Source organism: Bradysia coprophila, unplaced genomic scaffold, assembly GCF_014529535.1.
Source record: "Bradysia coprophila strain Holo2 unplaced genomic scaffold, BU_Bcop_v1 contig_538, whole genome shotgun sequence".
Lineage (NCBI taxonomy): Eukaryota > Metazoa > Arthropoda > Insecta > Diptera > Sciaridae > Bradysia > Bradysia coprophila.
In genome coordinates this window covers 241,988-258,177 of record NW_023503785.1, presented here as the reverse complement: position 1 = coordinate 258,177, position 16,190 = coordinate 241,988, and the positions used below count along the sequence as shown (strand labels likewise).

General features: G+C 34.9%; 1 protein-coding gene and 1 long non-coding RNA gene across 4 annotated transcripts in view; both read left to right on the top strand.

Moving 5' to 3' along the window:
• LOC119083016 (protein eva-1 homolog C-like) overlaps positions 1-10,797 on the top strand; it is a 316,459-nt gene extending 305,662 nt beyond the window's left edge. The window contains exons 11-13 of one of the 3 annotated variants that reach the window (XM_037192653.1): positions 2,127-2,193; positions 2,776-2,883; positions 5,980-10,797. In XM_037192653.1, the coding sequence (XP_037048548.1) occupies positions 2,127-2,193; positions 2,776-2,883; positions 5,980-6,131 (327 nt within the window). In that variant the 3' untranslated portion in view covers positions 6,132-10,797. Of the gene's footprint in view, positions 1-2,126; positions 2,302-2,775; positions 2,884-5,979 lie in introns of all 3 variants that reach the window. The other 2 variants (XM_037192654.1, XM_037192655.1) reach the window with 2 other exon arrangements.
• A 2,119-nt stretch (positions 10,798-12,916) lies between these two features.
• LOC119083033 lies at positions 12,917-15,683 on the top strand. Its single transcript, XR_005088778.1, has 3 exons — positions 12,917-12,946; positions 13,893-13,895; positions 15,672-15,683. It is a non-coding gene; the product is annotated as an uncharacterized LOC119083033 (long non-coding RNA).
• The last annotated feature ends 507 nt before the right edge of the window (positions 15,684-16,190 follow it).

Here is a 16,190-nt window from a genome sequence, read left to right as displayed (position 1 = left end):
GACTTCCTTTTAGTCAAGAATTTACAACACGAAGTATTTTAGGTTGAAATCTACAATATCAGAACGCAAATTCTTAGACATCCTAAGATTTTGTGTGTCTTAATTTTAAAGGAGCAAAGTGCTGAAATAATGTAATGCAGATACTTCTAGCAAATTTGAAAGGCAAAAATATTCGTCTATCTAGTAAATTGATATTTTTTAAAGAAAGCTGCATTAGTTTCGACATCTTTTTATATTTATTACGTCAAAAGATTGAGGTTAAACTTAATGAAAAATTTGTGAGGTTACGTTTCTGGGTACAAGTATTTGCACATGATGTACAATTTCAAACAATTTTTCCCGCATTAAAGTTCGTTGATCCATAATCCAGTCACTTAAGTAGATAATTTTCCCAGCATTTTCCATACAAATTTCATGTTTATCCACGTCAACTGGTTTCTATGCATTATATTCGATATATTTCAACACAGTCACGTCCAGTCCATGCATTAAATAAAATAATAATTTTGTGATATTCGGTATTCTGGTCAGTTTTGCATTATTAAAATGTGTGTGCACTACACACTAAGCCGAGCAGGTATAGTTGTTAGCCCGTACGACGTATAAAGGTAAGGGCAAAGTGTTTGGCTATGTTAATAGATGACGAATCCGAAATAAAAATTTTGTCTGTCCGTCACGTCGATATCTTGAGTACATCAAATCCGATTTCAAAAAAAAAATAAAAATCCCTGAAAGATAGTCGAAATAGTGAGGCAAAATTCGAAGATGGGCATATTCGGGTCGGCCCTTCGTGAGTTAGGGCCGTCTAAGTGTTTTAAGGTCTTTTGGGGATATCTACGGCAAAATAAACGATGGGTGAAAGGCTACTCGGCCCTAAGTGTATTTTGCATATAAACCGAGTAAAATTCATCCGTTTTTCCCAATTTTTGTTTCATTTGTAAGGTAATTGAAGGCCTAAAAGAATGTTGTTGACAAAATTTTTAATTTGGGTCCTCGGATTGAGGCCGTTACTAGGCCCAATATGTATTTATACTCAACAAATTAAAATTAGGTCAATTTGAAATTTATGTTATATTTGAAAGGAACGTTACACGGGGCTTCGTAATTGCGCTATGCGCAATCTTTAAGATGTAAACATTTCATAATAATTTCACTTTAACTTTCACAGAGTAGGGCGACAGACGCACTACGGTCACGTACGGAATAAATATACGGGTTCGTACGGGGCTCAGTCGCAGCAAACGCTCCGACTGTTCTGTTGGCTCGTTTTTTATGGTACAGGACCAGTGACCAATGATAGAGAGATCATATTGTAATATTATTTATGGCTGGAAAAAAATTGTTTATTTCGCGTTTTATTTATAAATTTCGAATCAAATCCATAGCTCTACGCATATTTGAACATTCCCAGAATTGTTATTCAATTATTTTTTAATCGAGGGGTTTTTTGGTTTTTGTGAACTGAACAGAATATGGACAATAAAAGGTATATGACAAAATGGTATAATTGAATTGAGTTGCGGTCAGATATGGGAAATTGTTTTATTTTATTTTTTGGATTATTGATTGTTTATTGGCTAACAATCCGGAACGATACGATTTCTCTTTGTTCAAACCATCCAACATTTTCGAATAACATTCATAACATTCATAGGGGTATCAATGCCGTTTGGGCTGTTCCCAAATGACGTCATATTTCTTGTGGGGGAGGTTCAAGTAAACGTAACGGTTTTTAACAAATTTGGGTCAATTTTGACTCTTTTTGCGTGATGAGAGGGGGAGGGTCTTTCAAATATGTCAGTAAAATGTGAACGCTTTTTGAAGTCAAGTCCATTCCCAGTTTGAAACTACTACTGCAATAAGAACTAACAAAATCGTACTAGAACTACAAAATCCTACAAGAACTAACAAAAGGTTATTTCCCTTTCTTTCCACAGTTTTAATAGAAACATAACCAGGGCCTATTTTGTCGTTGTCGTTGTTCTTTCGTTAAATGTACCGATATTCGACAAAAATATAATTAGTTTCACTTTTAAAATCTCCTTCAAACTTAACAATTTTGTTTATTTTTTCCAAATTACTCCCACTTCCTGACTAACAGCATTTTTTTCTCTTCCCACTTATAGCAAAGTTACAGCGCGTATACTCCGTCTCCTAGCCCATATGGAAATCTGGGACCATCAAATGTGTCACATACGTCCACAACCATGCTAGTCCCATCCAATTCAATTATTGGACAACCAGCTATAATTGGTGCTTCCAATGCCTTAATGTATAACCCAACGACACACACACAAGCCGGTATCTACATTTTTTTAAAATATTTTTTTTAGCACACAATAGACGCGGGAGCCGTTTGCACAGCACTGCTCCTAGCATGAACACTGAATTGACAAGTTTCAAATTTGAAGGCTTTAGTGATAAGAGCTACTGCTTAGGATTGTATTAGCTCGTACAACGATAACAAGTCAACTGATTTCATCAGCCTCTGAATTATTTGCTATGTTCATGCTAGGAGCAGTGTTGCGCCGTTTGCAATAAAAAATGAACGGCTGGCCAAAATTGACTGCGGCCGCTTAAATGGTTTCGAATCCACAATAAAATTGTTGTTACCGATCAAAAGAAAATTGTTCGCTGCATCGTTGTCAATCTTTGGATAACTGGAACGGCGGATGATATTCGGTGGCTCTTACGTCTGTTCCACACAAATTAATCGAATACCAAATATTGGTTCTTCACACCCGTGCTTGTAAATAGTGCGATGAATAGTGTCACATACGTCCACAACCATGCTAGTCCCATCCAATTCAATTATTGGACAACCAGCTATAATTGGTGCTTCCAATGCCTTAATGTATAACCCAACGACACACACACAAGCCGGTATCTACATTTTTTTTAAATATTTTTTTTAGCACACAATAGACGCGGGAGCCGTTTGCACAGCACTGCTCCTAGCATGAACACTGAATTGACAAGTTTCAAATTTGAAGGCTTTAGTGATAAGAGCTACTGCTTAGGATTGTATTAGCTCGTACAACGATAACAAGTCAACTGATTTCATCAGCCTCTGAATTATTTGCTATGTTCATGCTAGGAGCAGTGTTGCGCCGTTTGCAATAAAAAATGAACGGCTGGCCAAAATTGACTGCGGCCGCTTAAATGGTTTCGAATCCACAATAAAATTGTTGTTACCGATCAAAAGAAAATTGTTCGCTGCATCGTTGTCAATCTTTGGATAACTGGAACGGCGGATGATATTCGGTGGCTCTTACGTCTGTTCCACACAAATTAATCGAATACCAAATATTGGTTCTTCACACCCGTGCTTGTAAATAGTGCGATGAAGCTCATTCGATTTCGTTTTTTTCTTCTTTTTGTTTGGTTTTCGTCAATCAATTAAGCTAGGTGTTTTAATTGGCATTAGAGGAACCTCATGTATGCACATGATATGAGGGTAAAATGTTATGCGGAAATGCCAATAAAAATTAACTTTCAACCCGGGCCATTGTTAGCCGTTAATAAGACAGCAACGCAATGAATGTGGAATGAATACACTATATTGCTTTGGGTCTTTAGCAAGCTTTCAGAGAAATTACAAAAAAGTCTCTAACAATTCAAGTTTATTACCCACCCACCAGAGAGGGTTGGCGGTAAAAAAATATTATTTGTGGCATAAGTGCATGTACACGTATGTCTCTTGGTAATAACGTACAGCTATAAACGTCGGTGGTAAAAAAAAATCAATAGCAAAACCGTGGGGAGCTCTTACCAATTTTCAGATATCATTTCCGGGAAACACAACGTTATCATCGTAATTGTTGTTTTTGAAAAAAAAAAAAAACAAAAATGAACGAATTGAGTTTAGAAAGACCGTCTGCTTCATACATTTAGCAAATTTTTTACAAGAAGTTTTATCAGCACTTGAAGTGACGATATTGGAAACACGAATAAGCATCAGGGAAAAAAAATTGTCAACAATTATTTTCTACAATTATATAAATATTTGGCACAAATATGTAAATATTTGTAACAAATAAATTCGCAATTTATTTGTGACAAATATATAAAATATAAAATAATTTTAAATTATTTGTTATAAATATTTTAAAATTTGTGACAAATAAATTCCAAATTTATTGTGACAAATATTAAAATTATTTGTGACACATATTTTATAAATTTGCAACAAATATGGTAAAAGCAAAATAAAGTGATCGAGTCTGGTTTTTGACAATTGAAAGTCAAAAGTCAAAAACCAGACTCGATCATTTTATTTTGCTTTCATTTTATTTAAATTATTTATTAGAAATAAATTCAAAATTATTTGTCATAAATATTTAAAAAAAATTGTGACAGATAATTTCAAATATTTGTCACAAATAATTTTGAATTTATTTCTCATAAATATTTGAAATAAAATGAAAGCAAAATAAAATGATCGAGTCTGGTTTTTGACAATTGAATTTCAATTGTCAAAAACCAGACTCGATCATTTTATTTTGCTTTCATTTTATTTGTGACAAATATTTAAATATTCGAACCAAATTTTCAACATTAAATTTGCTTCGAATAATTGAATTTTTTCCGTGATGATTTTTTGCTGCTAATTGAAGTTGAACAGTTAGCTGCTGTACAACACCATCGATTTCTTTGAATAAAGACACGATCTAAGAGAAATTATAGATGTAGAACAATACTCAGACTAAAAATAAATTTACATTTTTCCGTTCGCAAATTCTTCTGACGAAATCTAAGTTTCCTACTATTAAAATGCTATTTGCAAAAAATGTAAGAAACTTAACATGCAAAAATCTGTAGGTGTGGAAAAAACCATTCAAATTTCAAATCTGTTAATGCGCCGGTTAATTAAACGCATCCTTTACTATCTGACAGATCGAAATTTTCAACTGTCTCGAAATACTAAAAACTGTGCATTTCATTTTTGAACAAACAGTAGCACGAAGTTGAGACTAAGGTCTGGAATAAATGTCTAATTCAGGTCAAGCAAAATTAATTCAATCGCGTCTTCCATGTAGGCAATAAATCGAATTTAGTGTAATTTGCAGTTAATAGCACCAGTTTTCCGTTGACAAAACGATTTTAAAATATTACCTGTCGCAGGAAACTTTCTGCATGTAAGATGCAAAATAAAGTTACCTGAAGACAAATTACCTGCCACAGGTAACATTGTAAAATGTTGGCAGTGTATGTTGGTTTCAAAGCCGTAAATGTATGATAGTACGAACCTGTCTGGTTGAATCTGAAAAATGTCTGAATATGAGGGAGAAAGATTCTTTTGAAAAACAGCCTTCCCTAAATTGATGACCGGACTTCATATCCAGCGTCACAATATTATTAAAGTTCTTGCGGGATCAGATAGAGATTTAAAGCTTTTAAAGGGAACAAAGGTTTTACCGGAATTACTACCACAATATTTGATGGACAAGCCCGACAATGGTATCAATGGATAGCTAAGATTAGTTAGTTACGGGGCAACATGGGTATATTGCGCTTCGGTTTCAAATACATTGAGATATGGGCCATTGAAAAAATGGAAAATTAGTCTACATTGGTGAAATTGTGGGAAACCAACAAGCAACTGAAAAATTAAAACCCTGTCTCTCCCGTTAATACGGCGCTCAGCTTTCCAATGATATTAATCATGCATGACTAGTGAGATGGTGAATGTACTTCGCATGTGAAAATATGAATCTTACTCACCCCACTTGAAAATCTGGTATGGAGGGCAAATTTGTTCCAAAAATTCTAATTCGGAGCAATAGACTTTGGATTTTTGTAGGCTGTTTGTCAAAAGAATCGCTCAGATAAACTTACGGGAAAGTATCACTTTTGTTTAGCTCTTCTCAAGGAAAATTCTAAGTTGCAGAGACAGGCAGACTTTACGCGTTCGAACCCGTGAAACCCCCTCAACTTTTCCTGTTTTTTTTCCTCACTCAAAATTTCTTATCACCCTAGGAGCGATGATGAATCCGCACTATCCACCGCCAATGTATCTCGGTGGTTCGGTGATGGGTCACGGCACATTACGTCGACCGCGGGAATACGAACACACCCCACCGCGAATCCTATCGAAAATTGATGCGGACCAACCATACTACTACGGATGACATCCAATGAACCAGAAAGAACCCACCATTGTTGACGAACAAACAACAATCACATTGTGCCCTCCAGGTCGGACATATTGTTTCTAGAATCAAATTGTTTTGCAGAATTGTGTACTGCAAAGTGACAGTGATTTAGTGTACTTGTGAGATAATTGGAACGAAAAAAGCGGGAGGGAGAAAGAGAAAAGTGAATTGTGTCAGTGAAAGCTCCGTTATTAGCTAACAAAGGAAAAGAAAAAGGAAAACTTTCGAATAATGTGATCAACAGGGTAGATTTTGTAGTTTTATCAACAGTAATTATGAACAATGCGTGGAAGTTCATTAATCATAAAATATAAATTAAGTTAAATAAAATCGAATTGGACGATAACCAGACAGATTCAGGGCACATAATTGGATTTCCTCAAAGTTGAAAATTGCTCTCTTTGACTGTTGACCCGTTGTAGAGGTACTTGTGTAATTCCGTGCGCCTTAATTTCTCGGCAGAATATCTCCGAAACTTTTGGGTTTTTCTTATGAACTGACCTACCTTCTTACCAGCGATAGAATTCAAGGGAACCAGAAAAATCGTCTAAATTCCCTGCAGTTTTATAATTCTAGGATAGGGAAGACATTGGACCATGAGGACGTCACTTATTTTTATGACCTCTGGTGACTTCAGACCTATTAATAGTCCAAATGATAGTCGAAAAAATTGCCAAAAATGTGAGAAAGGTCGAGTGTCTAGAACAAAGATACTGTAGAGGAACGTCAGCATTCGACATTATTTTGCAGGGAAAATGGTCAATAATATTCCAAAAATGGAACTTTCAACAATGCTTGAACATAAATCAAGGAGAGAAGAGGGATTGTTGGTGTAGGAAACACTAGAACTAGCATCCCCAATTATAGATGCATCTAGAAAAAACTCTTTAAGGCCGGATGAAATTAGAAGTACTTAAATGTACGGGACACTTTTTAGTTCAACGCTAGTACCGACTCCATTGTGATAACTCAAGGAAAAAGGTATTCCACGAAATATCAGTAATACGTTCCAGAACAGAAGAAATTTTTCCAGCTTTTCCGACTGAAAAAATAATTTTCCTTTTCAATGGAAAACTTTTTGGTCCACAACTTTTCGTGACAAACAAAGAAAATCTTAAAGAACTTAAGGCACACGGAGCCATTTTTTTCGACACAAGGACCTGGACTACGTTCGAAGTATATTTTTATGGGGCAATTCAAAAATAATTATTTTACACACAATAAAAGCGCATTTGCTGCTCAAAAAGTTCGTTTTGTCTTAAATTAAGATGGCTTTGAAGGTATGGCTAAAAAATTGGTACAAATCACAAAACAATTTCCGCCTGTGAAAATGACAGTGGTGAATACTCCATTCAATCCAAGAATGATTTTACTGTGCTAACTGATAGGACATATTTAACTAAAGAGGCATGCGATTTTGGTTTGTAGTACTCCAAACCACATCGAAACCTTCTGTCGTGAAGTGACAATTTGTGCGAACTGTGCACAAAACTTGTCTCTACACTATCAATTTCGAATAATTTCACAGTGTTATAGTATCCTTACTGTAATATTTGCGATCTTCTTCTTCTTGATATTTGCTATTTGATATTTGCGATAATACTGTAATATTATTCGAAATTAATTGTTTATAGACAAGCTTTGTGTACAGTTCACGTTTTCAGTTGAGGCTATGACGAAATTTTTAAGACGTCGAAAATGACAACGTCAAAAATGCAAATGTCAAAACTATCATTTCACGACAGAAAGTTTCGATGTGGTTCGGCTCTAAGAGCGACGGATGGAGAAGTATGTTGTTAATGTTTCCTCTGAATCTGTCTAACGATGATATAAAAGGTTAATAATTTATTGAATGTTTTAAAGGAATTTAATGATAAAATCAACAAAATTGAGTGTCCGCTTAAATAAAAGCCATACACCGAATATAGGAATCGTATAAATCCAAAGATGACCAGTGTTTAAAGGTGAAATATTATGAAATTAATAAGAAAGTGTTTAACTTACAATAAGTTTGTAAATATATATTCTATGACAAAGTCAACAATTTTATAACTTTAGATACCAAAAAAATTAAAACTTAAAATCAAATTAGCAAAAATTTACAGGCTAAGGATTTACGTTTAAGAAACTTTATCAAAAAGACTTTAGCGACAATTTCTTTCATTATACAATTTAATAAGGACTTTCCTTTCATCCAATTTACTTGACTGTCTAGTTTAATATTTGTAATTTATTTATTTTATCTTTCATCAACTCAGTCAGTATATCTGGTTAGTTTAGTTATAATAAAAAGAGGTGAGATGAGAGCAACGCCATCTGTTTTCAATAAGGCTATATGATGCTTTGTGACGAAGAAAAAACCGACGACTTCTGTTTGTCGAATCTGGCTTATTCATTGACGATTGTCATTAATCTGTTCTATGGGCCCATAACCTGTTTAATCCGTGAAATTTCAAATTTTGACAACGGTTCGCTAAAGGCAATTACACTTGCTGTTAGAGAATTTTAGAGCAATTGAGCAAATCTGTCCTACAGTATTAGCAATGTAGTTTTTCCTATCATAAGCCACCGGGAACCATACACAGATAGTAAATATATCATCAGTCTACGTCAAGTAAAAAACGTTCCACTGTTAGTTCGGTAGAGTCCGTATAATAGTATAGCACACGATGACCTACTGATTCGTTTTATTTGCTTAAAATCATTATTTGAAATATTTGCAGCAATTTTCAATTATTCGAAAAGCATCGATGCATAATGCTCGGATGAATTTTCTTTTATGCTTTTCTCAGAGACGAAACGTTCGTTGGACAGTCGAATTCTTAGTTTTAAAATGTGTGATTTGTCTTTGTGAGTGACTCGGTTTTTTCATTTTATGTTCACCTGTATCGGAATCACTGTAGCGAATTAGTCAGCGAACAATTTCAATATCAAACAAAAATAGCAAATATTTCTAGGTAGTTCGGGTGTCAACTATCAATTTGGTGGTGTCATGAATTGAAAATCATGAATGAAATTTCGGGTTGCTGGCAGCAACTTGCCGCATTTGATTTTTTTCACTTGTCGCCTTTTCATTGCTACAAATCAACAGTGTTAGGACAGTTAGACTCCCAAGTATTTTTGACATTGTTAGTCGAGAATTTTTGAATATTTGGCGCACTTACAGCGACAACAATTGAATTAGTGAAATTGTTAAATTAATTTTTAGGTCCAATTGAAAACAAAGCTAGGCAAAATAGAAGTCTTTAGGGAGAAAACGATACCCCAATTGTTAGTTAAATTTAACCGGACAAAAAACTAATCCCGGGATAAATTTTACTGACAGCTGTAAAATTTAACAGCGCTGACGGGAATTGTGCCCAATGAATTAAGAAGAGCGAAAGTGGAGGATAAGGATATGAAATTATGGATGTATTTTTTACTAATTTATTAAATTGGAAATGTATTTAAAATTAATATAATGTTAAACAATGCGTATAAATAAAGCACTTACACATATACCTACATCACACACATACAAAAAAATATGTTCGAAAAATTGTACATAAAACCTTAGAAAATCAAAATAATTTTTGGTTACAGCGAAGGAATTACAAATTCCATCCTTTTATGAATCCAACGGATCCCATACATTCACTTTAGAAAGACAATTTTCAAATTTCTCGAATTGGTCGAAGGGCAAATAATAGTGAACGCAGCGGTAGTGTAGTTCGTGACGCAGTTCTCCAGCCCATAACAAAAGAAACCAATTATGTACACGTATGTCACATACGGTATGTGCATCAATTGCACGAAAACTAGTGTCGGGCTTTCACTAAGACATATACTGAAATAAAGCTTGATGGTTGTAAGAAATAATTGTAAATAATGCAAGTTAACTAATGGAGCTTTGACCTAGTGAAAAGGTGGAGTTCTCTATGAAATTTACATACAAATAAAAGCATAACACATCTGCGCGTCGAAATTGAATTCTGTGCTTTAATGTCTATCCACTTCATTACACCCGACGCCACAAAAATGAATGTTATGCCAACAATTGAAAAAGCGCGATTAATGTCTCGAACAGTCGCTTCAATATCGATCAATGTCCACAGTAACTCCACAACGTTGTCAATCAATTTTTTTCTTCAGAAATTCGTTATGTTAAGACAAACTTTCAATCTCATTTGGCAATCTCGTACCTGTGTACATGTTAGGTTAGGTACATGAATTCATCATCATCGTCGCCTGAACATAACTTATTTATTTTATGTTCATTGGACAGTTTTACTACTATACTACACGAGTTAGCAAGTTTGGTGATGAGGTAAAGTTTCATTTCAACTACGATTCGCTAGACTTGTTCGTGAGCAAATTGGTATAGTGTGCTTAGAGCCCAAACCTGTTGTATCAAGTAGGTTTGGGAAAATTGCAAGGTTTGATGCGCAGTACGATAAATTAAGTTTGAATTCAATCTTAAACAGATAAATCTAGCAAAAAAAAAAACTTGGCTGATGATCTCAGCTCTAGAGATTTCAATTTCTGGATTATAAATTGAATGTGACGTAAATTGGATTTACATCGGATAAAACGATGGAATTTTATAATTCTCTCGCTGTTTGTTTTTTATATTTATTTCGTTGAACTTTTAAGATATAGCAAACCAAAAAAACAAATCAAAAAAATGAAGAATTTATTCCTATACAAAACCAAACCAAAAAAAATCAAATAAATTAATCAAACACTAAAATATAAATATTATTAAAATTAAAAAATAAATTTTAAATTCGTTGAAAAAGAAAAATTGTAAATAAAATTATATGAAAACAGAAGATCGATATAACATTGACTGTACACGGTTTAAATTGAATGTAGAATTATTATTCAGAAAATCAAAGTTTATTTTATAGAACAACCACTAATAATGAAGAGAAAAAAGAAACTATAATTTACGTGCAAAGTGAACCTTACTAATAACAATTTATTTCTCCCATCATATTTATCATTTATTTAACAAATCTTATGTAAAATATGTTTTGAGAAAACAAAAAGAAAATATCAATTTGAAATGCAATAAACTTACCTTATTATTATAATTGATTTGTTCTCTATTCTCTTTGTGGACGACCGAGGTAAACGCTGTAAACAGACTTCTTGCCAACTCCAATCTTTTGAAATTATTCGAGGCGAAATCATGGCTGACAAGTCATACGTAACATTTCCGGGTAAGTACAAAGGTCACGAACAAGATTTTCTGCAACTGGCGATCGATCGAAGCTGACGGTAAAAGAAAAGTGTTTCCCTATGTTCATAGATAATAGTTACGTACAGAGCCACATTGTCTTCATGTTCCCTATCTACAGTCAGGGCAACAAAACAAAATTGGATGAATTGCAAATAATTCAAAACAAGTGCGTCAAAGCAACTTTCAGGTTGCCTAGAGACACACCGACAACCTTCCTGTACAGTTGCAGTCTGATCCCGATTCACCAATTATCTATTGTGGAGAGAATAGTTCGTTACACCGGATGCTCAATTCACTCACGAAACATGTATTTGACATCAGACTGAACAGAGACATTTCCTCGAGATCTTCTAGGCGACGAAGTCAAGTACACATTGCCAACGATCATCCATCACTCAAGACTTAAGACATAAGTGAATACAATCGCCTCAGCTCTCTGAAACGGCAACTTAAGAACATGGACGCGTTTAAGGCTGAAGTAAAGCTTAAAGTAATGAGCGAAAGTGAGGACTTTTGTGTCATTTCTCCTTTCATTTTTATTAATTGAATGCATGATAATCGGCTGTGATATTTTCTCTCTCGACATTTTATAATTTGTTTTATCGCATACGCGGTGTGATTCCCCGAAAAAATTATTCACCTAGGATATAAACAAACATTATACTTCTGTAAATTGTCAAAGTGTCATTCGCATATTTTGTTGTCTCGTTTTCGCTTATGCGATAAAAAAGAATATGCACGTATGACAAGCCGTCTCGGCAAGCCTCGACCGCTTTGTCATACGTGCATAATATTTATTATCTGTCTAGAACGATAATCTCGAGCTTATCCCTCTAGGGAGTTTTTGTTTATCTCGATATATATGTTCTCGACAGATAAAATATGATATGCACCTATTGCCAGATGCATTGCGGTGTATACATCGACATTAAACACTGTTTTTCGGAGAATTATACGGAACATTATTTCTCTCAATTATTCCATTGATATGACGTCATTATTAATTACCTAGAGTTCATAAGCCTACATTAATATGTCGATAAGTTGGTCGTTTCCGCAATACAATAAAAGAAAATATGATACCGGAGAATATTTCACGCGTAATACTCTCTTGTATATTACACAAATACTCGTTGCACTCGTATTTTGTGTAATATACACGCGTGTGTAACGCTGAAAGTATTCTCCGGTATCATAATCTGCTATTATCGCATAAGCGAAAACGAAACAACAAGATATGCGAATGACACTTTGACAATTTACAGAAGTATAATGTTTGTTTATATACCTAGGTGAATAATTTTTTCGGGGAATCACACCGCGTATGCGATAAAATTTACTGAAATTTTTGTATTCCACGCAAATTGATTTTTTTTGAATGATAATAAACAGATATTTAAAAAAAAATAATAACGAATCCGCAATTAAAATTTTGTCTGTCTGTCTGTCATGTCTATATCTTAAGTAAATCAAATCCGATTTCAAAATTTTTTTTCCATTAAAGGTAGTTGAAACAGTGAGGCTAAATTCGAAGATGTATTGTCGATACTAATCTAGGAAAAAAAAAGTTCATTGGAATCGGTTGAATGGACCGTGAGTAAGAGGCCGCTACTCGGCCCTAAGTCTACTTTGCACATAACTCGAGTAAATTTGATCCGATTTTCCTAATTTCCTTTTTATATGAAAAGTAATTGAACACCGAATAGACTGTGGTGAGAAAAACGTTTCAAATTTCAATAAGTAACGCCGCTCCTCGACCCTGGCCGTATTTTGCATAAAACTCGAGTAAATTTGATCCGATTTTCCTAATTTTTGTTTTATTTGTTAGGGAGTCGAACACCGTATGGAATGTTGTTGACAAAAATTTAAATTTGGGTCCTTGGACTGAGGTCGCTACTTGGTCCTATGTGTATTTATAGTCAACTAGCACTGTTTCTCGTTACTTGTGAAACTATCAATCCAAAGTGTCGTATCACATGCATCTGATCAATATCTCTAATATTAGAAAGGAAAATTACAAGTTGAATTGTATTATTTTCTTTAACAAAAATATTTGAGACAAACTATTCTATTTTTATTTAACGAGAAAACCAATACAAAGCCGAAAAGATGCACTTTACTTGCGGAAAACTTCCGAAATACATAAAGCCGACAAGGTCGTGGAACATATCGTTGGAAATATAATTACATGTAAGTAGTTTTGGGGCATCAAGGGTCGTGTGGGGTGAAAGTTCATTTAAACTGAGATATGAGCAGTTAGAAAATGGGTAAACATTTTTCTATTTCGGCGAACTCTTAATGATTCCTCTTCACGCAAAATACAACGACAACATCCTTTCTTATGATAATTACTGATATCAGGATTGCAACAACACCAACCATACATGGGTAGTGACACACATTTAATGGACCTTTGGGGTGAAAATTTGAGACTTGCTTAATCCACTCAAACAATTTCGTGTACAGGAAAGATTTGGCCAAAATACGTGTTGTACTTACTTTTTAGGAATCAGAGTGTCACATAGTGTGACAGAGTGTCAAAGTTCGCCCATGTTGGTTTTCTTTGTTTTTGATAAAGAAATAATGAAAAAATGCATTCGGCTTTTAGTGCTTAACACCTAACGTGGCGCATAAAAATAGGTCCACTGAAAAATGCGTCTGACTTCGGCAAGGCCGTTATCAAAAGAATCCCTTGTAGAAATAATTGTTTTGCATTTTGGAAAAAGGATTATAAAAATATAAAAATAAAATAAATTTATTTAATCCATTTAATCGACTTTACACCAAAAACTCCTAAAAGTGGATTTTTTCGCTTTTTAATATTGTAGTATGAGTTGTAGTACGTGGTTTGATCAAAATCAACCATTTTTAAGACTTTTTCAGTATTTGGTAAAATGAACTTTTTTCCTATTTAATCCATTTAATCCAATTTTTATTCCATTTAATCCATTTTATCTAGAAGTGGGTCACCTATCGCCGCGAGAACATTAAAATGGATCGCAAAAATTAAAGAATTGATCGATATAAAATAGAATAAGTGATCGAAAAGTGTCACAGTGATCAATTTTTATACTTTTTAGCTATCAATTCTGTATTTGCGACCAGCGATACAACACCAACTGGGTTTTAATTCAGTTTTCAATTCCTTGCGGTGTTAATCGCTTCGAATATTAACTCGTTCCTGAACACCGGACTGCCAAAAATGAAAGGCCATCGAATTCATTTGTCTCTTGCCTTTAATTCGAGAATATTTATTTATTTTTACATTGATTACCTTTAAAAGATATACAGAGAATTTGTTTCTAAGAAATTTCATCACACGAACTACGAAAATTGTAATTTTCATGCTTCGGGGCCGAAAATGAGGGCAATTTTTCGAATTTTCTCGGGTTTCCGGCCCTCTGCATGAAAACTTACATGTGCACCTGTTTGGGACGGTTGATTTAAGGCACTTTCGCTTGTAAGCCTCACTTCGTTCGGCCTACAATCCGCGAAATTGCCTAAAATCAATCGTCCAAAACAGGTACACAAATAACCATTTCGGTTCCCAAACGGGAAGCGAAAGTGAAAAAATGCAAGTTATGTATCGATATCGGTTAATACATAATACGAAAGTCTATGAATATAATGCAAAAGTCGATGAACATAATGCGAAAGTCAAACCTTGTCAAGATGTTTACTTTGATCAATATTGAACAGAGCGTGCGCCAGTGCTCTGATTAATGTTAACATACAAAGTTGATGACGAATTATTCAGAGGATATTGTTGTTGTTTTTTACGTCTGATTGTTGTGATGGTTGATAATATTAATATTTTCTTTTACCAGGGGGCTGCCGCCCCCTGCACCTCCACAAATGTCAGCATATGTTGGTTTACATCATCATACGATAACGCATTTCTTCGAGTTTATGTGCCTCAATTACAATTTTCGTAGTTCTCGTGATAAAAAGTTATGTGGATCACACGGGACGACGTAAAGAAATTCAACCTGTGCATACCATTACCATTCACACTCCACCTGCCTAACATGCCGTTCCATCGGAAGCCGATTTTGAACAACGGCATCTAGGGAATGACCGGCTGATCCGTAGATTCAAAAAACGGCATCGGAGAGCTGACCCACTGAATTCTCGGAGGCCAATTTTCAAAAGGGCCTCGCTGGGCTGACTGGCTGATCTGTCAGAGGTCGATGTTGAAAAACGGCCTCAGAAAGCTGGCCCGCTGACTTCTTAGAGGCCGATTTTAAAAAATTGCCTCGGAGGACTGTCTGGCTGATCCGTTGGAGGCCAAGTTTGAAAATCTGCCTCGGAGGACTGACCGGATGATCCGTTGGAAGCCGATTTTTGAAAATGGCCTCGGAGGGCTAACGGCCGACCCCTGTGAGGCCCAATTGTGCTCCAAGGTGCCCCGAGGTGCTCCGTGGTGCCCCGAGGTGCTCCGAGGTGCGCCGAGGGGCGTCGCGGTGCGCCGATGTTCAGATTTATATAGTCATAACTCAATAAATTAAAATTAGGTCAATTTGAAATTTCTGTTACATTTGAATGGATCGTCGTATGGGGCTTCGTAATTGCGGTATGCGCAATCTCTAAGATGCACAGATTTCATAATAATTTTACTTTAACTACACGCAAAAAAAAAGTCGTACGGATAAAACGTACATTTCGACGATGAGACCAATGGTTGAGTTATCAGTACAATGTACGAATAAAACGTATATTGGAAATTTCGCTTTTTTTTAATTTTTCTAGAAATAATGTTACTATATTTCGTCCTTTGCCCACTTTACAGATGTGAGATCGATTACTTTATA